The sequence below is a fragment of the Chlamydotis macqueenii genome, chromosome 2, assembly GCF_036417535.1.
Source record: "Chlamydotis macqueenii isolate bChlMac1 chromosome 2, bChlMac1.mat, whole genome shotgun sequence".
In the NCBI taxonomy this organism is placed as follows: domain Eukaryota; kingdom Metazoa; phylum Chordata; class Aves; order Otidiformes; family Otididae; genus Chlamydotis; species Chlamydotis macqueenii.
In genome coordinates this window covers 144506982-144534289 of record NC_141557.1, presented here as the reverse complement: position 1 = coordinate 144534289, position 27308 = coordinate 144506982, and the positions used below count along the sequence as shown (strand labels likewise).

Sequence of the window (27308 nt, the reverse complement as noted above, 5' to 3'; positions counted from 1 at the left end):
CAAATACTGTAGTCCTCCTTTTCAAGCCTGGGAAAAGCCTTGAGAATCTGACCCACAGAGGCACTAGGTAATTTGGTGAATACCAATTATTTTTATTGAAAATAAGTGCTTATAGGATACAGATTATATTTCAAAGTGCTGCCCTTTCATCCATTCCTTAGAGTTTGGCTATCAAGACAGGTTTTCTGTCTGAGAGTACTCTAGAATATTTTCCAGTTAAGCAATGACAATTTTCAAACTCTGTGGTTAGCAGTTTTACAGTGTGAAGATTTAATCATTTGGGCATTGAAAAAGTAAGTGCAGCACATTTGCTTTGTATTTGCTAAATAGAAGAAATGTGAGAATAAGTTTGAGGAGAAGTGTTGGATTTTGGCTTTTTGTTTCTAGAAAGGGAAGGTGTGAGGGTGTCAGACTGTAGCTGTCCATTTAGCAAGTCACACTCTTCAAAGTGGAAATTCTCTACCAGCAGTCCTACATGGATGTTTACTATCTAAACATGTGGACATTTTCAGCTCTTTACATGACCACTTCAAAAAGGACAAACCACAGCGTATGAAAACACGCTGCTTGCCACACCACAGGCTGTATTCTGGTCTGCCTTTAGGACTCATACAATTTCCTGTTCATGTATTTCCATAGGCTGGGGATCTTCGGTGGAATGTACATGAGATAAAGCTTTTTTTTCAGTCACTTAAACTTCTCACTGGATACATGTGAATAAACATCTGGCATTGGTTTATGGTGCACTGATAACCAGGACTGAAAAGATAGTATTGATTAAAAAAGAAGCTCTACGACACATTACGAGCACGGGCTTCTCTGCTTTCCCCTACTGCAAAATTTCAGCGAAATCTTTGGACCGTGCTGTGACTGTCCCCTCACCCTCCTAGCTGCAAAGCTGTGCTCAGAATCAGTATCTTCCTTCTGCAGCTCTGCAAGCGTCTCCCACAGCAGCATTGCCCATTACTGGGTAAATACAGCGCCTTTTCATTTGTCCCTGTTTCCCTTAGAGACAAACAAACAAAAGGAAGTACTTTTTTCTCATGATGTACAAAAAAATTATGGAACTCATTGCCACAGGATGTTGTGGACGCCAAAAATATAAATGTTTTAAAAATGATATTAGATAAATGCGTGAAGGTTGGGTCCAGCAGTGACTCTAAAGTACAATTTTCTACAGACAAACTTGCCTCAGGAAGTTCCTAAGGTGTGGATATATTGGAGAATATACCATCCTGAAGAACTTATACATGCTTTGTTCTTACAGGGCTTCTACTATTGACCATTATCAGAAATAGGATTCTGAACAAGACAAACCTTTGGCATCAATCAGTTTAGCCATTTTATGTCTTTCTGTTCCTGTCTTTTTTAAGTTGTCGAGAAAATAGTTTAATTATTGCCAGTGCTACAGTTGCACAGTATGTTTTCTTATTTATCTTTTCCTTTAGCCCACTAACTTATTTCCCAAGGCAATGAAGCAAAACAAAATGTTACTAAAATGTCAACTTGTTTTATAAAATTATCCTCAGATTTCCACAGTGGATTTTTTCACTCCAACAGTTGATGGAAGCCATCTTGCTGACCCAGTGTCTAATGCTATGTAACAAGAATACAGCTTGCAACACAGTAGTTTAATCAGAAGAAATGCTCCTTTGGAAAAAAATATTTTAAAAAAAAAATTAAATATTGAATCAGTTTATAGTTACATAACTGCATTCTAGCAAGAATCTACAGGAACTGATCTCAGGTTTCTTTGCACAGACTGACCACAGAAGGTTGTCCAGGCTGCAGTTTGCAACAGACATGAATATCAGCTATCGTTAAATGTGCAGATCCTTAGCTAGAATAAATCAGGTCCACCATCCCCAGCTGAGTCAGACCATGGAGGCTAAAATCTGAAATTTGAATAGCAATAGGACTAGTGTTGTCTAGGAAAAAAAAAAAATCATTTGCACAAAAACACAACGTGAAGATACTTAGTTTGAGCACTGAAATAATTTATTTTAAAAGTTTCTTCTTCATTAGTTGCTTACTTTTAAAGGTCATATTTTCCCCGTAAAATAAACTACTTCTCTTGATCTTGGAAATTCTTAATAACTCTGAAGTAAACTGGGACAAAATCATACAGATCCAAATTATTGTAATGGAAGTGGAATCAGGCCTTTAGTTTAATTCTTCTACTGTAATTGAATCTTTTACCTCTTTTGCTCCTCTTCCTCTCTGATTTTAAGGGCCATACATTAGTTTATTTCCATATATATATAGTGCTCCCACTAACATCAGTAGGAATTGTGTATGTAACTTATGGATGCTAACTATGTAATTTCAAGTGTCAGTAATGGTATTTACACTGCAGAGCTCCATGCACAGGTGGGAGAACACTTCCTTTTGTTAAGCATTTAATTCAGATAGAAAACACCTAATCCAAATCACTCCCAGGAGGCAGATAAAGTAAAGACTATATACTCTGTGACTATGCATTTCAATAAAAGCTTTTCAACTTAAATTCTTTCATCCATTAAATATAATCTCAGTCTCAATTCCACAGCATTAAAGTAAGCTGGTTTTGAAGGAAATAAACGGTGTTTTTGCTAAGACAGGAACAGGAGATCCCTATGTAAAAAGAGATTATGAGGTGCTGAAAGAGGATGCTAAATGCTTTTCCTTAAAGATGTAGACACGGGATATGTAATTAGTCAGATAGCCACAGAGAAAAGGAAAAGTTTAAACAGAATATGAGAAGAAAAGAAAAGAAAGTAAATGTGGGAGGGGAGGAAATTTTGTGCTGTAAATAATGGAATGCAAATTATATAGGATTAGTTTCATCAGAGAGATTGCAAAATAGCACTGGAATCAATGAGGCTGGACACATTTTTGTGCAAATCTCCACAGTTACATTAACCTTGCAAATTCAGTGTTCGTAACTTAACACAAATGTCTTGTCAGCCAACCTGCACATCAGCTTATCAATGCTTCCTCTCTCTTTCAAATAATTATTTGTTGAAAATATCTTGAATGTGATGTGTTGAACCACACTGCCTCAACCCAAAGTCTGCCAATAGCACATTCATTGAACTGCTTGAGGTGTTCTAGGATCTGCTGCAGTTAAAAACCACCAAGTGATGAGTAAGTACATTTGCACTCACAGCCTGAGGGCAGGTTTGTAATTGTTCCTAAATCCTCTAAAAGGCTAAGTACCAGCACTGTATAGCAATTCTTATCGTCTAAAACTTCCAGGGAACCTGAAATTTTGGTGAGGGAAGCATAAATTTACTCTATTTGGAATCACATCTTCATTAAGGAAACGCAATGAATGAATAAATTAATAAGATTAATGTTATGAATTCCACAATGAAAAAAACAGATTGACAAGCCAGTAGATAAAATTTTTACATTAAAAATACTGACAGCAAAGACTAGGGTAATGAATGACACACTTCCAATTTCTTAGTTAGTCTTGCAGCAATCCAATTGCTGTTAGATCAAGGGATCTGTTTTGGTCATGCTAGCCCTGAATTTTCAACTTTTTTTTTTTTTTTCCTGCAGCCTAAAAAATATTGTTCCAGTGGCTTTGTTTGTTGGTTTTTCAAATTGCACTTGAACTAAAGAAGACCAACCCATATGTTTACATACTGGAAGAAAAGAGAGGAGAATAAATGTCTAGCTCTGTTTTATATTATGAAGGGAAGGGAAAAGGGAGAAGAGAACAAGAACAGGAAGGAGACGGGAGAAAACAAAAGGGTGAGGAAAGATGAATGGAAGTTTCCATAGTTGCTTAAATGACAGGTGATTATCTGACATCTATTAATTACCTCATCTATGAAAACTATGTATTTGTTAGAAGCAGATGGTGATATATTTACGGGCTTTTTTGAAACCTGTAGCTCCCCAACTTACTAATTATGCTCCTGATCCTTGACAGCAAATTCACAGAGCTCAATGATACTATAATATCACTTGAAGATTTGGTCTCTATCACCAAATCATAAGAGCCAGGCTTCAAAGATCTGCTTAGATTAGCATATTCAGCAGTAATTCTGTTAAAGTTGAAGGCTTTCATTACATTCTTGAAATTTGATAGTTTGATATTTTTATTTCCCATATTCTTTATCTGAATCATGGGAAACAAAAGCCTTCTTACACAACGACCAGCAAACATTTGAAAGAACTAAATGGATTCTCTGAAAAATGATGAAATCTTTTACATGTGAAATCTAGACTCTATTGTCAGTTTTGTTTCCACAGTCATAACTTGTGATTACTTTCAAGTGGACACCACATCAGAAACAAGATTATTTAGAAAAAGGAAAGCAAGAAGCTCTATTTCATTTAAGTGATGACTGATAAAAAGCAGTTCATTTGAAACCTGTTTGTATTGGCTGTGTCTTCCAATCCCTTTCAATGCCTCTTTTGTGTAGATAAAGTATTTTCTTAAAAGTAGGTGCTGAATCTCTTCTGGTGCTGAACATGTCCATGACACAATATTGAGTAGTTTTGGTGAGCATTTCTGATCTCAGATTGTTGTGTGTGGACATTTGCATAATAGGTAGACAATTTCAAACAAATTCTATCAGGTACCAATCCTGTTAAATCCTTATTTTTTTAAGGATAGCTAGCTCTGTCTCTAAAAACAAAAATCCTAGGCATGATGTCCAGTTTATGTATGTAGCTGTCTATTCTGATTTCTTTGGACGACAGACTTGCTAGAGTTGAATGCTAGGCATTGAATGCTATGCAACTGTTGTGTATGTGGGGTGTGAGAACTCCCAGAATCACAACATTTCAAGCCAAAAGTTTATTTATGTAGAAAATTTGTGGAGTAATTTTCTGAATATCTTCCCACTTTGAACTGTGTCCAAATAAGAAATCTGTGGGAATTAGGTACAGAAACACAGTATGGCCCAAAACTACAGATTAAAAAAAAAAACTTCTGATGCCTACAGTGGAATTTCAGTGGTATGGAGGCACTTAAATTTAAGCATTCTACAAATGTGTGATGGATTTCACATGGGATCATCCAACCTGAGAACCTGCAGGCCAGTAGATTTTCACAAGTCTGTGCAAAAACTTCTTCAGAGGTTGCCTAATGCATACGCGAAATCTTAGACTTGCCATGAAGTAGTGGCATCCTGTCTATAATTTAACTGCTTAATTGCTGGGAGAGGAAGCTAAATTGTATATTTATTCAATGATTCTTGCAAAATTCATAAACAGTCTTTGAAAAGAGACAAATCCTTAGGACACCTGACATCTGTATCACTGGGCTGCCACATCACATTCCTACTTGAGCACCTTCTCTTTAGTGTCATGAACCTTGTGCTCTTCATGGCACAATGGTCCTGCTTCAGCAGGGGACAGAGAACACATTTAACCCATCCTAGTCTATACTTCTATGGCCTAAACTGTTTCCTGGAAGAGAACTTGTAGGCCTGCCACCCCTGAGTCAGAGAATAGAAGTCTTGTTGTCTACTCTCTCACATGGTGATGTTTTAGAGAAAATCAAAACCAGAGAAATCAATTTGCTGTACCTAAGTAACTGATGGCTAATCCAGGAGGAAATATCTAAGAGACTATTGTGAGCCTAATCCCAGTGAGACACACTTGCCAGTGGGGTTGAGTGAACTTCTGTTCACTGCGTTTGTGACTATGAATCACATTCTTAAGAGCTTAATGTCCCACTTTCAATGTATGAGGAATTCACATATTTATCTTTGCTCCAAAGCTCTCCATGTATATCTAAACTTTAGCACTTTTGAGATTCTTATCCTAAAAGATTATTCTTAAAAATGTTCCTGTGCTTTTTCATTTATATAAGAGATACAATCTTGTGGAATACTGAATAGCTTTTATACAGTAGAGGAGTATCTTTTATGAACAAGACGGTGAACCTTCTGTAACTTGAATAATACAAGTGATGGAAAGGCAAGATGCATGTTCTAGTCAACACTATGTATACAGTTTAGTTTGGCACTGTTAAGTCTGTGTGCATTTGGTCACATACGGCTGAACAGTAATATGGTTTTGGTTTTAGATTGGCTACGTTAATAGTAGTTTAGGATTTCAACAATCATCTCTGAAATCATTAATCATATAACGGCTCCTGCTATTGCCTGTTGGGATGTATTAGTGAAAGGACAGTGTTAATGCTGAATTGTTCCAGTGTCCAGGATAAAGGAAACAGTAAAACAAAATAGTTAAACTGTACCCTCATCTCCTAAACCTAAAGGAATATCTTTGTAGAAGAGGTGAATTGAGTGGGCTAATCCTGGCAGACTTATCAGAGTGACTCATACTCTTTCCTTGTTGAGAAAAGCAAACAAAGAGAACAAAATTTTCCCCTTTATAAATACATTAAACCAGAGTTTAAAGCTCCTCTTCCATGCCCCCCATGGCACTAAGGTATATAACGAAGTAGCTATGAGACATCTTAAAATCACATATTCCTTAAAGTTAGCAATATTTTTCTGTTTTCCCAGAGTACACAAGTGAAGAGATGAGCTATGCCAAATAACACAAAATGTAATTATTTTTAGCTCTGATTCAACAGGAGATTTACAGACAGATTAGCGGTCACCAAAGAAGTATTTGCATCTGTTGTTTATGTTATAACATCTCAGATCAAAGTAAGGCTTTAAACTTTAAGTTTACATTTTCCAAGTGAATAACAAAAATGAAAAAAAAGCTGAAGATGTGAGGAGGGAAAAGCTACAGAGTATTAAATACACTGAGGACAATTTTGAAATGAAGGGGGCATGTAGGATGAAGCCCAGAGGGTGAATCCAAACTTCTAAACACTCTGCTCCTCGTTCCCCACATTATGTACATATATGTGTGTGTGCCTGTGAATCATCTCAGAGATCGTGGAAACACTCTTCTTTAAAAATGAAGCCTGTGTTGGCCTCAGTCTTCGCTGAATGTCCAGCCCTTTGCAATATCATGTCCAGTGTGCTTAATTCTGTGTACCCATGGCAATAGAACATTTCTGTGGCTGAAGCTAACAAAGTTAGTACTGAGCTGCAGTGGCAGAAACAAGTCCAGTAAAAACCCAGCCACAGAAACTCAGCCAAAATAAGGCTTCTTTCTAACCAGCTGCTAAGATTTTTCAAGTAAATATAAATCTTCAATGAGTTGATTTTAAGTAAGTTGAGGGTCTCTTTGAAGAGCTAATTGATGTAGGTTCCTGCCTTGTAAAAGAGGAGATCAACAGGAAAAAAACCAACACAACAACAAAAACCCTGCTTGAGCCATTGTCTAATGAGATCGTGATTAGCCCTTTTATGGAGTTAACTAAGAAGGAAAAAGAAGAAAGATGCCTATGATTTAATTACATGACTCAGAAAATTATTAATGATCTGGAGATCCCATCACAAAAAGCTCACTTGTAATACACAGCTCAGGTCAATAATGGTCAAAGGCATTTTCATTTACTAGATTTCAGGGGGCTTTAATGAAATAATTTGCTGGCTGTGGTTCAGTTCATATGCCCCGATCCTTTACCGAGATCTCCACGGGAGATGACTGTATAATAACAGATGCTCACAATTTCAGCCATGTACCAATGCACCAGTACACCCATATAAGCACTCAATAATATTGGTCTATACATGCATGCAAAGGTTGGGACTGCGAAGCTCTGCCTCTTTTTCAAAGAACAACCATCATAAATTATTTCAATTTGTGTCTTTGTCTGCAAATTGACAGGATGTGGCAAGTGTTGGGCTTACGTGTAGACTGATGTTGGCTTTATTAATGGTCCTTCTTGGGCACAGTTAAACGGGTAGAAATTGAACAGTGGCAAAATGTCATTAACTATGAAAAACAAACAAACTTACGAGAAAGACCACCTTCCTCTCACCACTCATTTACATGAGTGTCGGTATTACTCGGAAAGGGTGTTAAGTAAGGTAAAAAAGGGCTAAATATAAGGTTAATTTAAGTTGGCATTGTCTTATAAAAATATTTCAAGTCACCCTGTGGACTTAAATTCTTACAGAATGTTCTGTTCCCCTAATTGAACATCACATTCAATTTGTCTGGATGAATATGTTTGGATTATTTATTTATGTTGGAAATACCGTATGAATTTAAATTTAATTTAATGAGCTGACTAACTTGTCCTTTAATGGTATCAAAGTTCCACTAAATTTGAGAAGCAAATGCAGTTTTAAACAAAATTAGGGGACAGTTGAAATAACTAATTTAATCTGATTTTGGAAGTCAGCATAAATACACTGAAGTACAGCTGTCACTTTTTTTTTTCAGCAATTCTGTTACGTGTTCTTTTCTTTTTAAATGAGGTAAACTATTTCTATCTGAGAGACTGGCCTACACTTTGAATTCCAATATATTTCTCTCACACAGCTTTCTGTGCAGGAACCATACTGTTTTATTTTTAAATAACATGTAACTCTTTTAAATCAATATAAATCATACAAGTAAGAGACAATAAGCCAGTGTCTTTTTATACTTATATCTTATTTTACAGAAAATTATTCCGAAAGGATATTTACAGCAATTAAAAGTCATCTTATTTATTATTAAGCAATCATTTATTATTAAGCAAGAATTTTGTGGATATACCAAACAGTAGCTATTCACAGTATCCTAGGAAGTACAGACTGAATAAAACTATTTGATCATCTATTTCCTTCCTTGATAATTCAGGATTATTCCCTGAAGCATACCCCTTCAACCCTTAAGTCCACCAGAGCTAATTATATACTGTATATTTCATGTTTAATATCCATCTCACTCTTCTCAATAAAAGCTTAGAGTTCATGCAAGAGTAGTATAAGCTTTAAGTATAAAATAAATGTAATGAAATACCAATCTAATTAACATTTCAGGACTCAGAAAGCCAGTTTATATTAAAAAACCTTCTTACCACTTTGCGAACCATGTGTTAAAAGATGGGGATTATGAAGATCCATTGCAGTAAAGGACTGAAGCATTCTTCTTTGTTCTGGTTCAGCTGATCTATAGAGCGGTCTGTGCCAAGACCCTCCACCTTTCTTAAACATAGTGATGAAACACATCTACTACTGAGCCATGAGCCATTCTTCACATGGTCACTTCATTCTTTTCAATGTCACTAATTGTTTATGTGAAGCATCTTGGTAATAAGAGGGTAAACTGGGCTAGCATCATGTTTGAACAGTACTTAACAAAGTTCCATTCATGTTTATGAGAATATTTGTTTACTAGCCAATATAAAAGAGCACTGGAATAAGAAACAAATGGCAGGAAAACTTTTTTTCTGTCAACACTTATGTGACACGTAATTGCAGTTTCATGGTAGTCCACAGAGCTTACCTGCAGAAAGCTAGTGTTTACCTTATATTTACAAAAGGAAATTAGAGCTGCCTCATGAAGGAAAACTACTGGGACAGCCCATGTTTTAGTTTATTATTTCACAGGTGTATCAGAGACTTCTTGTCAGACAAGCTACCAGCTTTGTGGGAAGTTCACAGAAGCCAGGAAGCTATATGCTCAAAAGTCACTTGTTTTTCATCTGCTTCTTGTATTTCAATGTGGTTTATAGTCAGTACTATTAAACAGGGACTCACACTCTTAATTTTAGCAGCGGACGAGTTATCAGTGTCAGCTTCCTTTTTACCTGATAAATTCACTGACTCATCTGTTGAACACAGTCTTTTCTGGCAGGATGGGACCAGAAGCCACTTCTTACATATTACAGAATCAACTGTCACACACCCGAGCACACTGTCACCACCAGGAAAGTGAGGAATAGACTGAACCTTTGTATTGAGCTGTCTCAAGAGCAATCAGCTCCAATTACCAGCGACCCAGAGTCCATATCCCTTCTGCCTAACAAAAATAGAAGCAGGATTATGAATGCATTGCATTTGAGTAGGGCTGGGTGAATCCCTGATCTGCACTGTTTCTGGGAGCTAGGGCAAGGGAAAAAAGGTAGGTTACTTTTATTTTACATTTTTGTAATGTCCAAAAAGAAATCTGTAGGGAATTTAGGTAGTACTAGCTTACTTCTTGCAAATATCTGCTTTCAGTTGTGAAAGCCAGCAGGTTTGCCTGCATGTCAGTGAAAAGCTGTGCAACCATCCCAGATAAAAGGGAACCTTGCAATAACCCAGACTAACACAGTTGTTTACAAGAGTGTGAAGGAGAGGAGGGAGAATCATGTTTTATAAACACTCAGCTGTGGGTTTGAATAAGGAACCTTCAACTAGAGCAGGGTTTTGTAGTACATTTGAGATTTGTTATCTAGTTTTCTTTGGCAACTAGAAGTTGTCCTACCTGGAAAAGTAGTTCAGATCAGCCAAACTATTGCAGTGTTCCAGCTGAGCCTCTAGTCCCACATCTCACGGGTTTGTGAATGATGATGAAGAAGACGTTTTCATGCCATGACCTTCTCTCATGTGGCAGCAGTGGACTGCAGGTCTGTTTGGAATGTCTCCTCCTTTGGGGTGCCCTGAAAGTAGAGCTATTGCTACTGCCCAGCTGTGAAAGATCTGCTATTGGAACTGCAGAGAGACAAAAAGATAAGCTTCAAACAAACCCCCAACACCTCGACCTTTCAGGAAGTTCAGTTCTCAACTGGAACTCTGCAGCTTTTGCTTATCTTACATAATCCTGTACTCTTCCTTTTAAAGAAAACACCTTTGTGATGGTCTTGCAGTCCACTTGCAAAGAAAGGAGCAAAGTCCTGGTTTTCTGCTTCTTTGTCATCACACTGACAAAATGAACAGTGCCACTACTGCTGTTGTTATCACACAGAAATCCATTAAACATTCTACACATTGTGCGGAACTTTACTTCTCCCCTTCCCTTTTCCTGCTGGGAAATTTGCAGTAGCATGGTAATTTATTTCAAGTGGAACAGAAGCACTTGTGTTTTAGCTTTCTTTTCATGTCTAGAAGCTAGAAGTTTAGTCCAAATGTAATAATGATTAATAATCCCTATGTGCATGCTTGCACTTATGTTAACAGCATACTTCTCACAAGAAAATAATCTTGGATATTATGTTAATAGGTTTACAAGATGACAAACCCCAATGTTTAGTTTCAGAGCAGATTAGAATTGCAAAAAAACCCTAATTAATAATAATATATAATAGCATTCCTGTTGGCTTTGAGAAGGTATTTTTACCTGTTCTGGAGATGAAAGTCAAAAACAAAAGTGAAGTAAAATTAAGGTTAACTGCAAAACCTCCATTGACTTTAATATGTCAGGATTCCAGACTTTACCTAACCTTCCTGTGTCATCCCAGTAGAGGATCATATGGGTTTTTTTCAACAGATAAATCCGTATGTGTCCTAACCCCATATTATTTGACCTCATGGAAGTGAATCTGCAGCGTTATCTGAATGGAAAGAATTGGATCCAGATGAGGCAGGGATGTCTCAATGGGGAATCAGGGGTTTCCTGACCTGCTACCCCACAGGTCTCTGTACGGCTCTGCTGGCTCCAGTACTCTGATCTTCCCCCGACCCGAGCCGACCTCCAGGCACAGCATAGCACTAATGCTGTTTCTGTCAGCATCAATACCAGAGATGGAAAACCTGTGTCCTAAAAAAGAGAACACCTATCCCAGAACATTTATTCCTGACTTTTGCGTGGCTTATATTTAGGTTTTCTGTGATCTGGGCACAGAGGTTTGCAGGTGGTGGTGGGGTTCAGATGTGCTTTGCAGTGTCTGATACAGTTTCCTTGGGTCCTCTGGGAGCAACAGATAGGAGTAGGATTAGAGTCACTGTCACAGCATTCTTTTAGTGCCAGGCAAGATTTTTCATCTGTTTTCAGTAGTGAAGAAACTGCCATGCTATAATGTTCTGTCTACAGGGCATGAATGTTATTGCCAGCTAATGGGGAGACGTAGAACTATTAACATGATTGTGACCTACATCTCAGCGAAACAGCTGCCAAACCTTCCTAGGGATTTGTGAACACTTTGTTCTCTACTATTATGGTACAAAGCACGGTGGATATGAGCATTATTGATGTCAGTTCTTCTTTCGATCGAATAGCTGTAGTCATGAGAAATGTTATCCCAATTCCTGTATGTTCTGCACATGTGGTTAAACTAATGACCTGTACAGCAACTACAAAGTCTGTACAACTGATATTTTTTGTTACCCCTGAGGGAGAAGAACAGTACCACATGGCTATCGTTATGAAAAAGAGATCGAACTAAAATCCTGAATCTGAATACTTGAAAGTTTAGGAATATCTGTATTTGATTTTGAGCCCTGGTCATCTCTGATTCTGCAGAGTTCCAGCATGTTTTAAAGGCCTGGGATATTTTCCTTTTATTTAATAGTCCTGTTATTCTGATATGTTGGTTTATTCAACGTATTTTTCATTACATCGTAAATGCTTCTGAGTTATTACAAAACCACCCTTCTGAATGCGGTTTTACTTGGCAAGAAAACATTAGGTTTATTGTTATATGTGCCCTACTTGGGATTTATTGTAAAATTAAAAGTATTGTGGAAGGAAGATCGATGATAAATGCTAAGAATTCATACAAGAGCTGAGTGAAGGGCAGACTTGAAATAGCTAGTCTGTCTCATCTTTGACTCATTGCTCTGTGTTTTCACTACATTAATCATGCCAAAAGGACTGTCACTTTATATTTGTGAACTGTGAAGCTCCGTCAGGGCAGGGGCCAGTACATGTTCCTGGATTACAAATCGGAAATGACTGTGATCGTTATCACTTTGGGCACAGGGAGGCTGTGTGGAAATTTGCAAACAAAAGTAGCAACTTAATCAGTGAGTGAGCCTGACAGCCACCCAGCCGCCTTGCTGGGAATGCGGGAGCAGCCACGGGTGCCAGTACGCCTGGGAGCTTAGTTCACTGATCACTGGGGAGATATTCATATTTAGACTGTCCAAAGGATATATCCAAACAGTTTCTTACTATTAAAAAATAATTAAGACCATTCCACTTCACTTTGAGTATAAGACTTTGAATTTGTATTGAGCATGCATGAATCTTAAAACAATTGTGTCTAATTGTTTTTAACTTGGTAATTAAACATTTGCAAATATATGTCTAGTGGCTTCTGTTTTCCCTTGTAAAACCAGATATATTTTCAAAGTGCTGCATACAAACTGCCTCTTTGTCTAGCAATCCATTTCTAATATGTGCTTCTTTTCCATCTATCATTTGCTACATCTGTTGTTCTGCATGTGTGCTTATGCACGTACATAATCAGTTGTTCATCTATCAATTTATTTGTCCTGCCTTTGTTAGCAACAGTAATAGGAACTGTGCATCACCCAGAGAAAGAAAACCTACTGACCATGAGTTAGCAGATATGAAATTGAAGGCTGAACGCTTCCCCACTTTAGCACACGATTTCATGATTTATAAAGGAATGCTTCACAATAACATTGACTTCCAGCAAGAGCTGTGATTATGACAGAGTGAAGTAGGAGACAATATTCTTGCCAGGTCCTGGGAAAAAAAAAAAATGGGGGGTTGGGGGGAAATGCTGATCCTAAAGAAAGGCTTTAGGAGGGGGACTCTTCCATCTTTCCTTATCATGTGTCTCCTCTTCACAGTGACTTAAGTGCAGGAATACCTCCAAAAGATTTAAATTTTCAAATTTTCCCTAAATTTAAACATGCTTGGTCCGGTTTTTATTTTACAGAATTAGAGCAAAAGAAGAGATTTTCAACCCAGTTTTCTTGTTGCTACCACTGAGTTTGTGCTCAGAGTTAAGTACAGAACAACCCGAGTCTACTCCATATCATTACAACTCCTGTACGGTTATTCCTTTAGCTGCTAATGGAAATGATCATACTGATTCCCAGTATATGAGCTCTCTGGAGAAATCTGCAGTTTTAAATTTCTCACCCAGAGGCTGCAGCATTCAAGAAGTAAACTGGGGCAAGGAATTGATCCCCATAATCATACTCTGAATCTTACTCCAGCATTACGTAAAGGAAATCTGTGATTGCTCCCTTTCAAAATCCCCAGAGGAATTTAATGAAAAGAGGAACCAGAATTGTCTTTATATGCTTTGGCTGCTGTCATATTTCCGATAAAAAAAAAGTCTTATCTTTCTATACAATTATTAAAGCTTTAAAAGGATATATATCTTGAACTGTGCCATTTCAGATAAACCAAGGCACTTTTGTCTTACTAAGTTTCATAGTCTTTTCTGTGAGCTAATTTGAGTACCTGATATTTTATTACAAGGTTTAGTGAACTTCAGATCTTTCCACTGCTGCTTCTAAAACAGAGGTCTTACAACCTATTTAGTGGAATGAGCTGATCCTTATTTTATATGTACATACATGTATATGCATATGTAAATATATGTGCATGGATACTGAACACATGACAGTTTCAATCTGAGATTTTTATACATGTTTCTCTTTATAATAATTATTGGAAGGGTGTATTTGGCAACAATTTTATTCAGGTATTTTAATTCACTGTTTGACATGTATTCAAGCAATCAGTTCCATCAGCACAGGAAGAAACCAAATTTTCTGGGGCTGCACATATTTTCTCAAGACTATCTCCCCAGTATGCAGAGTTACACATTCATTATAATGCTGAGAATTATAGGTATGTCTAGGGGCACTTAGAGATTAATGGGTTTATATAGAATTTCAAGAATGGAAAGAAAAGGTGTTAGAGTTTGTACTAGTAGTTAACTTTTTATAGTGCTGTGGGAAACCGAAGTTCTTAGTTTACTGCTACACATACTTCTGGAAATTTCATTTATTTGTGCCTTAAAATTATAAAGTGATTCCAGGAGAAATGTATCAATATTATTTTTTAATGTCTGTAGTAAAAATAAGGTAAACATTGTCATGTATCCAGAACATCTATCATTAAACCTCTTGTGCCTAGATCATTGTAATAAAAGTTAAGAACCATAAATATAGCCAAACTTTATAGGACACAAATGAATATTGCTGTCTACCTATATTTATAAACCATAATTTAAGTGAGTATTATGTATACACTTATGTAAATCTATGTACATAAATACTGTGTGTGAGAATATATAAAACCTTGCTTAGATATGAACTGCTGATAGTCTGAAGTAGTTCAGCAGATTTCAGGCCTCTACCTCCCTGTGTTCTGTGGGGGAATGGATTTTACAGCACATAGAGGCTTTGCTCTTTGCTAAACTAGGTACCAATGGACAAGAACATCAGTCTTCAGCATAAATTGGAATCACAGTGCTGAAGCCAAATGCTGAACACAGACATAAAGCAAAATAAAATAATATTTGCCATTATTAGGCAAGGGAAAGGAGAATAAAAGAACAGGGCTCTTGATTAAAAAATACTCTCAGTCTGTGTAGCGTAGCTAGGATTCTTTTAAACATTTTTCACTAAATAAAACATGCTGAGGCAAGGAATCCCGTCTGCTTACAAACATCTTGGCTGCTCAGGTGCTCTAGCTTGTCACTGAGAGTCAGAAGTTTGTGGTAGCATGCTCTGCCATTGAGCAGACCACAAAACATGCTGTCACTACAGATATGTTCTCCAGTGTTTTTCTCTGTGTTTTGAGGTAAAGTTATCCACATAAAAACTAACCACAGCCACAAGGATCACTGGCCCCACACTTCATCTGGTTTTGGACAAGGCAAATCTCTACCATGGTTCAGTCCTTACCAGGTGTCTGTGAAACATCGTGGGCATCACACATAGGGAGTACACAATAAGATTTACATTTCCGATAACACTGAAACTTTAGGAAGCTTACATTATTCCCTGTCACCTAGCAGCAGATATGAGATCACTTTCAGTTTTCCTCACCACTACGTTATTTATGACAGAAGCAAGCACAGGGATGATGTGAACACTTAGTGCACAGATCATGAGTTCCACTGAGTGTTTTAAGACTGGTGGGATGCAGACAGTGGATGTTTTGTGGATCTCTCTGGGTTAAAGATAAAAACAAGTAGTTATCTGGAACAGTGGGTAAGTTGTTTGATACCCAGGGGATCCTCTCACATTCCTGTAGCCCCATAGGTACAGAAATTGCAGTACTTCCAGTGCTTCAGTGCATCTAAACTTCCCATTTATGCTTTCAAAAAAGATGTCAAATTAAAACTGTAGATTATTGGCAGTCATCATCATAATATAATGTCCTGGGTCTTCAGCTGAATTTGAGACTATATATCAGGCACTGATGAAAGGCAGAAGAGTAATCTCCAAGAAAGTTACAATCTACACAGGAAAGACAGACAAATGGTAATAAAAAGGATTTGTGATTTCTTCATAAGATACAAAACCCAAGAGCTGAAGGCAGAGCTCATGGCAGTGAATAAAGAGATTCTTCTTCTGTGATATTTAAGTAAGGCACTATAGAAAGAAGGAACTTCTGCAAAGACTAGAACGTAATGCAGTTGAGTTTTAATTTCACAGCCTTTCTTGGAATACATACAATATCAAAAATATGCTTATATGTCATAGTGATGACTGTAAAAAAAACCCAGTAGAATTAAAAATAGATTAAGTAATACAATGTTAAAATGTTATACTACCTCCTATAACACAAATAAAAAGTCATATATAGATTCCAAAATATACTACAGTTTCCCAGGTTCACTGAAAGTTTATCTATAAGCTGGCAGTGCAGTACAGCTACCAGAACTATTTATGTAGTTTAAGATTACCTTTTTCAAGAACTATATGCAATGTAGGGAGGAGCTACTTCAGTGGAACTAATTTTTATTGTAAGTCGTACGTCCATCTTCAGGAACAAGCCATAAGGTGTCTAAATATTCTTCTACACAGAAGTTGTTCCAAAATTAGTCATTCTGAAAAAGTATCTTTGTCAAAGAAAATTAATTAGTTCCACACTTTAATAGACAAATATTTTTTTAAAAATATCCCTCCAGATGATAATTTGTTTAGGGTAAGTTCGCAGATGTTGCCTTTTCTACAATTATGCCTTCCCCTTCAGTGTATATTGGGGATGGTTCACATTTGCAGTCAACTGTATAATCGTAAATGAATTTAGTTTATAGAATTAAGTGGTTTGGAAAGTTAGCTCAAGAAAGAAAAATATGGTTGATGCTGTAAAAAATTTGTAAAGGTTAACATTAAACTGGATCATTCTTTGAACCAGAAATATTACTAATCAGTAGAATATAAGAACATATTGTTCTGATTTACTTGTTATAAGTAACTTCCTTGTGGGACCATTTAATCACATTTGATATGATTCTTAGTTATGCTACTTATTGACTTTATTAAGCCTTAAGGTTAAAAAACTGAGAGAGATCTAGTATTCATAAAAAGTAATGGAAATTGACTCTTAAAATGTTTTGTATGCTTTTGTAATAACTGTAATTAATTATATTTGAAATGACAAATAAATTTCATTTATACAGATTTTTGGGTTTTAGTCTAGAAGCTGGTAAGCTTTTATAAAACTTCAAAAACAAATTGGAAAGATTTCTTGAAGATGCTTTAGTAGAAAGCTCAAATTGAATTATCAGGCTGGTACAACCAATACTTGGCCAAAGTCAATACAATGTCTTTGTTATGCCAGATACTTCGTGAGGAACTGAAACTCAACATTCTTGCTCCCGTATTATGCTATTGGGTAAACCTAACTGTGGAAGTCTCTTGATATCTTGAAACAAAGAACTCCGTGTCTCCCATATCTTGTCTCGACTGGTGTAGCAAGGACTATGTCTATTCAAATTAAAGTACAGAGCTTAATAAAAATAATTTTGCTTCCAGTTTCCCAAGATTCCAATGGGATGGCATATAGTGTATTCTTCCACCATCATTTTCTATTATTGTCTATTATATTTTATTTACACTGAGGGTGGTAGAACATGGAAACAGATTGCCCAGAGAGGTGGTGGATGCCCCATCCCTGGAAACATTTAAGGCCAGGTTGGATGAGGCTCAGAGCAACCTGATCTAGTCAGGGGTGTCCCTGCTTCTTGCAGGGGGGTTGGACTAGATGACCTTTGAAGGTCCCTTCCCATCCTAACCATTCTATGATTCTATGATTCTATGTACTTTACTGCATAACTTAACATGGTACAGAGATGGCAGGCCTCCACTGACACAAGCTTGAGTATCCAAAAATTGTTTGGTTTTCAGAGACTGTAGTTTCTAAAGCAGCCTAACAGAAGTAACTTGAGTACAATAAAGTGCTGTAATTTTATAGTTGCAGAGCTGATTCATACAATAGTTTCTCAGATGGTTCTGCAGACTGCATCCCTACTGAGGTATATTCACACATTCAGAAACATCCTCAGTGACCTTTCTCATGTTTCTGAATTGGTCTATACAGAACAGTTCCTCTTATTTATATCATTATGTATGGCACTTTTTTAAAAAAAAATGTGTTTTTAATTCATTAGAATCCTCTTTTATATTGACTTTCTTCTAAAAGTTTAATGAGGAGATGTGTTTTCCAAACCACTTCTCAGTCCTAAGGAGATTTTACTATGGACTTTGATTTCAAATATTGAGTCTGTGAGCTTAGGTCTGATGTAACGTAATAAAAAACCTGAGAAGAATGAAAAAATAGAACTAGACAGAACCATAAAATAACATATAATCTGCCTGATCTTTACCTAAAGTATTCTTTTAAGATGCCCAGTGATGGAATTTCAGTTTACCCAAAGAATCCCTATCAGTATTTTTTCTCCTGTACTGTTAGAAAACTTTTCCTCTAATACGTAAAAGTTAAACTTTACTTACTGTAGCTCCATGGATGTGGAAAACATAATTTTCTTTCTCTTTGCAGTTTTATGTCTTTCTAGACAGTTATTTTCTCGTAAGTCTTCTTATTAATTAAACTGAACTTCCTTAAGTCTTTCCATTTTCTAGATTTATGACCATTTTTGTCTTCTGTACACTCTCCCAAAATAATGTACATCTTTCTTGAATTGCAACATGCAGAACTGGAGACAAAACTCCTGCAGACACTTTACTGATGCTAAATGTAGCAGAAAGTTTACTTCATGTGTTCTGGAACAAATATTTTACATCTGTTATCACTGATTTCCTCCTACAAAAATATGTCTGGTCATCTTTTTGTTTATCTATCTAAAGAGGAAAATTAGATTTAAAAAAAAATTTAAACTAGCTAAAAGATTCTTCAACATCCATAGCAATTTTTTGTTTAACTGAAGATTGCTATAAAACCAAGCTCAACCACCATGAGGACAAGTGTCATTAGTATACTGGAAGTCATCAGGATTTGAAATCTCAGTATCAGTCAGCTGGGGCTAAATTAAACAGTGTTTGGGCACTGTGTGATGAGATGGAAGCTGCTATTTGGCTGGTCACATGCTTAAGAAACAAATAGTGGTTACTTGTATCTGTGAGCCTCTATACATATGAGGATATGTTCACAGTTTATATCTATCTATCTATCTATATATCTTAGGCTATAAATTAAACATACATAATCAACCACCAACTTTTCCTCATGACAATTTAATTGTTTCTATTAATTATGCTTTATAGTCAGATAGTAAACATACAAAATACCAAAGATTCAGGCATTCAAGGATTTAAGGATTTAAGGAAAAGCATCTTTGATATGTTTGCAACATTTGGTTTAGAAAAAATAACCAAATGTTTCAGTTCAGAGATGCATATATTCATTTCAGTACAAGGTAGTTTAGCAAGATACACAGACTCTGCAAGTCCTTGTTTTCTTCTCTATCAAGAATAGAATTTGGAAAACCACAATATCGTGATTCAAGGGTAAGATATAAAAAACATGACTAAGAAATCAAAATGATGAGTTGCAATATTACAGAAATATATGAAATTGCAGAAACAAGTACTTAATAGTGAATTGAATAAGTATTATTCAAATAATTACTATCATGAAGGTGCAGCTGAAAAACTAACAGAATTGTTTTCTTGCTGCCTTGGGACTAGAAGTCTGGGTATATTGCACTAAAAAAAAAAAACCTACAAACATAAACCAGGTTTTATATAGCCAAATTTCCTCAAAAGTTTTGTTTGGTTACATACAGAGTTGCTGGATTACTTTTTTGGTTCCTTTTAAAATTGAAATCCACAAATATTTTTATATATTTCATAACCAATTATTTCCTTGTGAAAGTTTCATATACCACATATCCCAACCGGCCTTTTTGTGAGTCCAATTTATGTACTAGTCATTTAAAGCTTTTGCTTTAGCTCAGCAATGGTTGATTTCATAAATTAACTGAAATTATCAATATTTATCCCCTACCATCTTAACGTAGGTAATCGGTTACCCAAGATTTGAGAAAGTTTCTTCCTCAAATGGATCCCTTCTTGTCTCCTTTGGTGCAATCTATGTTGCAATCCTACTAAGTCTAATTGGGGATAGATTTGGAAAGTAGTCTTCTTCATTGTTTATTTGATAGTATATCAACAATTTATTTTTTTTTTTCTGGCTGATATGCACTTCCCTTGACATGCTTAACACTCAGGGAAGGTTGTTCCAAACCAGGTGCAGATTAGCATCTTAATATTTGAGCATTTTTCATTGCCTTTATGTACCATCCATGTTCATTTTTTTCCTGATTCCCAGTGATCACATACAGTCAGAAATAGCGGAAGGATGTATTCTAGTTGGTCTCTACTCCTTGGATCTGTAATAGGACTAAGTCTGCATCATTGTAAATTTGTTGTTTTATCTTTTCTTGCTAATAAACTCCTTCCTAACTCATTTCTGGTTCTGCAAAAGTCAAAGAAATTCTATGGTATTCTATACATTTCAACTTCTTCCAGCTTATTCACACTAAGGCTTTGTTTGTGTATTTACAGAATACAAATTACATCAAATGTCACTTTCTTATCTGACTCCCTGAGGGAATTTTTCAGTGTGGGGAGGCATGACCCTCCCTCAGACAGAAAAACAAAGAAAGGCAAACTGAACTTTCAGTAGTTGTTGTAGTATAGTATTACTGGTACACCTTTAGGTATGCAAAGCAAGACAAGACGAAAAAAAAAACTCTTACAAAATATCACTGGTGCATTGTCTTTCTGTTATTGCAAATCATGTGCAATATATGGTTAATGGCAGGAGAAGGAGAGCAAGCTATTGTTACTTTAACTTGCATTCTTGTTGAAAGGCATTGTATGAAAACCCAATGTCATCTGGATGTCATAGCAGTCCTTACCTTATAATTACATGGGACCAACATTACTTGATCAAAGTAAAAAAAAAAGCTCTTTCTTACTTTATTTATAAGCCATCTGCTACAAACCATTATAATTTACTCAGACCCTAATTTACAGTTTCCATTTTAATAGTTCTGTTAGGGTTTGAGTGGTTTCCACGAAGATTTTTCAATAAACATTGTCCAGAAAAAGCTAGATACTTTTAATGCCTAATCCTCTGGAATGTTTATTAAACAATAACATTGACCCTTCTGACAGTTTTATTTCTGAGAATTTTATATCATTATTATGCATACCACTGGTAATTCTGCATTACTGAAAACTCCTGTGCAATGTAATGAGTCTTACCAAAGCAGACACAGCTGAATTAAAAACAGGGACATCAGTGAACTATAGAAAGCCATATAGTAGGAGGGGTGGGACTGGGGGAAAAGAATGCAGAAAAGAATTCTGTTTGACTTTTGAAAAAAAAAAAACAAACCTGAAATAAGAAGAAACAGTAATACAAGGATTTGAAAAGCCAAATGTAAAAAGTAGATTAATCCCAAAAGTGTATTTAATTGTGTATTATATATCTACTCTTTGATGCAGTCCCTGGACAAATTGAATTTAACTTACAGTATGAAGGGGTTATAAAAAAATACTTAAAACTCTAAATGTTCTTGAATTTATTTCTGTGAATAGGCTTCTGAGTGTCACATTTTCTGTGAGGCCACCCTGCAAGTATCCTTTTATCACCTGTTAAATAGACGCTACTCCTCTTAACTAACCACAAAGAAAGCTCAGTCTAAGGTTCAGTACACTTAATATAAAGCCTCCAAAGAAGGGAAGACTTCAGATAAAACTCAGTGTTTGGCTGTAATGAACCTGGCAAATGTTGGCTTCCTGCAATAAAAATAATAGGTGAAATCTTGGCCTATTGAAGTCAATGGGAATTTTGCCATTGATTGTAGCAGGGCCAGTATTGCAACCAATAAATCTACTGAGGAAACTAAAAGAAGTGGGTGAAGGAAGGAAGAGGAATTAATGTAACAGAACCTCTAAATTATTTCAGTCCTTGTTCTACCCTCCTTCGCCTGAGTGAATGGCTCCTGATACTCCTGAGATGTGCTGACAAACATTATTGTGGCAGCGTACCGAACACTAAATATTTACAAAAGCATTTAATGAGTAATTCTGAAACAGGAAAATCGGCTTTGTTGTTATAATGAGTCAGTCACAGATTCAACTAGAGACTGTTTTAGGGGTGAGCAACCAAGGGCAATTGCCTAAGACTGGATATCATGAAGAGTGTGTTAGACTACAGTAATTAAAAGTACCAGTTATCCAATATGCCCCAATCTATGCCTGTGTTCTTGCTAGTCAAAATCTGCTGTAGTTCCACACAGATGCAGTTAGGTCTTTCAAATGCAATACTTTCTGTAATGTGAGTAAACAGGCAAAAAATTTAGTTAGAAATATAAATGTCTTTTTGTCTTTTTATATTTATATCTCTATATGTTTTTATTTTTATCAATGTGTGAAAATATGTAATTTCTGATTTTCTTTTGTAGTAAGTATAGCCACCATATTTTTGTACGAGTTTTCCCAGACATCCATTACACACAAGCACCACATGGCCCATGTGGAGCAAGACAGTTTCAGAAAGCTGCCGACTAACAAATCAAGCACTGTACAGACACACCACAGACATGCTACTGTCCTATCTGGAAACAAAAGACATTGGATGTGAGGAAATGTATGTGTTGGTACCCCACCATGGGCGGTACCATGACCTGAGAGCCCTGTGTTTGATTAGGAGGTGAAAGTTGTGGGACAAATTTGAACTTCTTGTTCAGACGTTCCAGGATCTGGACCAGAATACAGAGAAGGACAACCATCCAGTTTGTGGAGTTCTTTCCAGGGATTATTTGCAACCAAGAGATAGTTCATTAAAAAAAAAAAAATACTGGTTAGAAAACAACAAGTAAAGGGTGGCTAAAAATATATTATCCCATGTGACAGAGACATACAGGCAAAACATTTCTGAACATAAAAGCATGGTATAAAAATGTGATGGATCTGTAAAATCTCCCTTGAACTGGCTTAATATCTGTAACATTTATCTCACAGTAATAAACTAAAACAGAGCAGTACACTTACATTGGGAGTGGAAAATGGTGACATCCACTGCAGATATTGTTTTGCAACACACAGTTTTCCTTGGCTTTTGAATCTTATTTTGATACTTATCAGAGTATTGAACAATAAATTTTTTTCCCACCACCTAAACCTTTGCAGGTTTCTAGCCAAGAGCAGTTACCTGGCAATTCAAGCACACATTTTTGTTGTCTGAGACTGTAGGAGATTCACCTTTGTTTTGATCATCAAGGGCATTAAGTGCTTTTCCAAACGGGGATAAACAAACAAACAAACAAAATACCAACAACTGCAGAAAATATTTCTTATGCCCAAAATATTTTACATTGTGGCAGTGATCTTTCTCTGAAAAAATGTTTTTTAAAACTAGCAGGAGGTGCACATAAATTATCGAATTTGTAATAAATCTTTTGTGAGCTTAGCTGATGTGTCTCATCAGAACATCTAAGAAGAGTTATCCCTAAGCACAGGTATGCTTATAGATAAGATGAAAGCAGACCTTCCTATTAATCACCCTGTATAGCTGACTTCTGCTCCTTTCTTCAGTCTTTAAATCAACTCCATCTGCTTCTTAATACTTAGCTGTCCAGCTTACCTTTCACAATGAAACATGCTTACTGCTGCAGAAGCGGCTCCAAAGTGATTAAAATTATTAGGTAAAACAGTAGTTGCTTAAGGCTGGAGTCAGCTAATCATAAAAAGAAAATGATCAGACACAAAATTAATCTGAGGACCAAATCTTCACTGGATGTAAATTGGCTGAACTCCAGCTGATTTCAGTGGAAAATATTGAAAACAATATTACGGGCCACCTTTCTTTATGTTAATACTCTATGGAGCACATCAAGCAAGATACCAGAACAATGCTTGTACAAGTAAGAAACAATCTCATCATATTGTAGACTAGTCCTGGGTTTATGATCTGTCGTGGCAGAGTGATGACCTAGATAGCTAGAAAGTAATGATGCTGTCTATGTTCATTAAAACAAACTGAAACAAACAGTGCCCCTCTCTCTGGGGTGCCCAGTTTATTTAGAGGGTCTTAATTCAGATTCTGTTCAACAGACTGCATATCCAAGCCAAACAATATCAATATCAAGACCAAAACAGCAAAGGAGCAAAACAGCTTTCTATGTTTTTTTGGTCAACAACTTCCTTCTTTTATTGCCATGATAATGTCTCCATTCCTTTACAATTTTTTAGTCACAGCTAAACTAAGCTGCATTTATGAAAGTCTTTGTGGAGATCTAACCCAGTAAAAAATCATATTGCTGAATGACTATAAGATAGGAACAATACAGAGGAGGTAGGATGTAGTAGGATGTCTTCCAGGCAGGACTCACACGTAAATTCTGAGGTACAAGTAGGACCTGGAATTTCCCTGTAGTATGCTTTGTTCTCTTAGGGGTTAAATTTGGAGCTGCCATGACAACTTTACCACAAATGTTCACTGCAGCCTCGACACAGATGGAGGCAGGCAGGGCCTGCTCCAGCTCATGCCAACAGGTCCTGATACCTGCAAAAACATTGGGACTCTATGACTGCAGGGGGCTACCCAAATAGTCAGGTCCCTACCTCAACAGTCACAGGGTTATCTGAGAGTTGGGCTGCCCCTGAAAATGTTGAAATTTCCCCTTTTGGCAAGAATGCCAGCTATGCACCCTTATGTTAGCAGAATGCCTAAACAGGTGAAAATACCACTGTTACAACCTTTTCTCTTTTACAGCTTGAGAACTACATTGTGGAAAACATGAAATCGGAGATGGTGCAGCTGCAGCAGAATGCTGTGCAGAACCACACAGCCACCATGCTCGAAATAGGGACCAGCCTCCTCAGCCAGACAGCAGAGCAGACAAGAAAACTCACGGATGTTGAAACCCAGGTATGTTCCCAGAGCGGTTTTCTAAAAGCTGTTAATTGCAGAGAACTTTTCCCATCCTCTTTCTAATGCATCACCGCACAAAACATTTCAACACAGGACACCAGGAAATGTACACACCATACTCTTTCTTGGTACCAACAGCAGTGATGACTGACCCATGTTATGTGTCTTTCTTTTGATTTCATTTGGTTAGTATGTTTAGCTCTGTATGTGTAAGACAGTCAATTGACTTCAAATAAACAGCCAAGCTACCAACTCTGAATGATACAAGTGTCAAGCTAAATAACGAGTTTCAGGCTAAAACAGAGCCTTTGATCTCCATTCTTGTTTGCCTCTTTAGTATTACAAGAAAGTTTGCTTATTTTCTGCAAGATGTTTCTAGTTATTTGAAAAGCAATGTATGTCTGCAGCTTTTAAAGTGTGGACACAGAGGGACAAGCATCAGCTTCTTTATAAAACACTGTCTATTTGTTATGACTGTAAAATTGTGTCACAACACATGAATTTAAAGAACCATCTCCATATGATTCCTAGCACTAAAATCTCTGTTGTGATTGAAGTGATCACTGTCATAACACAAAGTACAATTTCATACTGGGCTTATTGCAATGATATGTGCTACTTTTTACCTTTTTAATTCTTTTATCAGTTTAAGATGCATATTTGTTTTCCTTATTTTTGCTGACTTCCGCTGGATCTTTGTAGCATGTGGCATATTGCCAGCTGCACTGCATTCTGTTTGTTTAGAACAGGGGAATTAAAATATTGCATTTATTTGTTTTGTTCTAGTAGCATATGTACATCTTGAAAGATTGTATTTTCTGTTCTGATGTCCTTACTCATATTTTACATAATCGCATTATAGTACACAGAGAACAGTAATTATGAAAGACAGATACACTCTCTTACACAGGTTCCCTACACCTTTTTTTTCCACATCTTGGTTAACAGATCAACATTCACTATAAATGTGATTTCAAATGACCACAGTTTCTGAAACACAGCATATTGACTTACGAAAATATTGAGGAAAATCTTTAATTCAGTATCAACAAAATACCTATATGGAAACATAAGACGTGAACACCTATGAACTGTAGTATCATATGTTCAGTAAACAAAAAGAAGGGGTAGGAACTCTTCTAATTTCCCAAAAGAACTACCTAGGTGTAAATATTGACTACTCATTCATGTTTTCCTCCAACAATGACACACCAACAAGATCAGTAAACATTCATTAATATTGCCTTCATTCTTGAAAGTATTCTTTTATTTCCACTTTCAAACATTTTTTTTTGTTAAAATCTATTCTCTTTCTTGTAGATAAAAAGGCTGATTTTGATCTATTGTATTTAGTAAAACTTGTACTAGTGACACAGATCATAGAAACATAGAACAGTTTGGGCTGGAGGGGTCCTATAAAGGTCATCTAGTCCAACCCCCCTGTAAGGAGCAGGGACATCTTCAACTAGATCAGGTTGCTCAGAGCCCCATCCAATCTAGCCTTGAACACTTCCAAGGATGGAGCATCCACAATATCTTTGGGCAACCTGGTCCAGTGCCTCACCACCCTCATTGTGAAGAATTTCTTCCTTATATCTAGTCTGTTTATGCCCTCTTTCAGTTTAAAGCCATTATCCCTTGTCCTATCCCCACATACCCTTGTCAAAAGTCCCTCTCCAGCTTTCTTGTAGGCCCCCTTTAGGTACTGGAAGGCTGCAATAAGATGTCCCTGGAGCTTTCTCTTCTCCAGGCTGAACAACCCCAACTCTCAGCCTTTCTTCATACGAGAGGTGCTCCAGCCCTCTGATCATCTTTGTGGCCCTCCTCTGGACTTGCTCCAACAGGTCCATGTCTTATGTTGAGGGCCTCAAAGCTGGATGCAGTAGTCCAGGTGGGGCCTCAGTGGAATAGAAGGGAAGAATCACCTCCCTCGACCTCCTGGCCACGCTTCTTTTAATGCAGCCCAGATCACCAGTAAAGTGAAAGACTATTGCGTAAAGCAATGTTTAGGATCACAGCCTTCACCTTAAAGATCTGTGTAAGAGTGCAAGTAGTGATTAACATAAGCAGACACCAGACTTCTGCCAACACTGCAAAAGAGAGAACTCAGGGGAAAGCTAAAGTAGGAACTCTATTTACAAAACAGCAGATGCAACAGTTTGGCTTCAGTC

At 36.7% G+C, this 27308-nt stretch overlaps 1 protein-coding gene across 8 annotated transcripts in view; it reads left to right on the top strand.

Moving 5' to 3' along the window:
* Positions 1-27308, top strand: part of ANGPT1 (angiopoietin 1) — a 170631-nt gene that overhangs the window by 51715 nt on the left and 91608 nt on the right. For all 8 annotated transcript variants that reach the window (XM_086742536.1, XM_086742542.1, XM_086742541.1 and 5 more), the window contains exon 2: positions 24979-25134. In XM_086742536.1, the coding sequence (XP_086598662.1) occupies positions 24979-25134 (156 nt within the window). The remainder of the gene's footprint in view (positions 1-24978; positions 25135-27308) is intronic.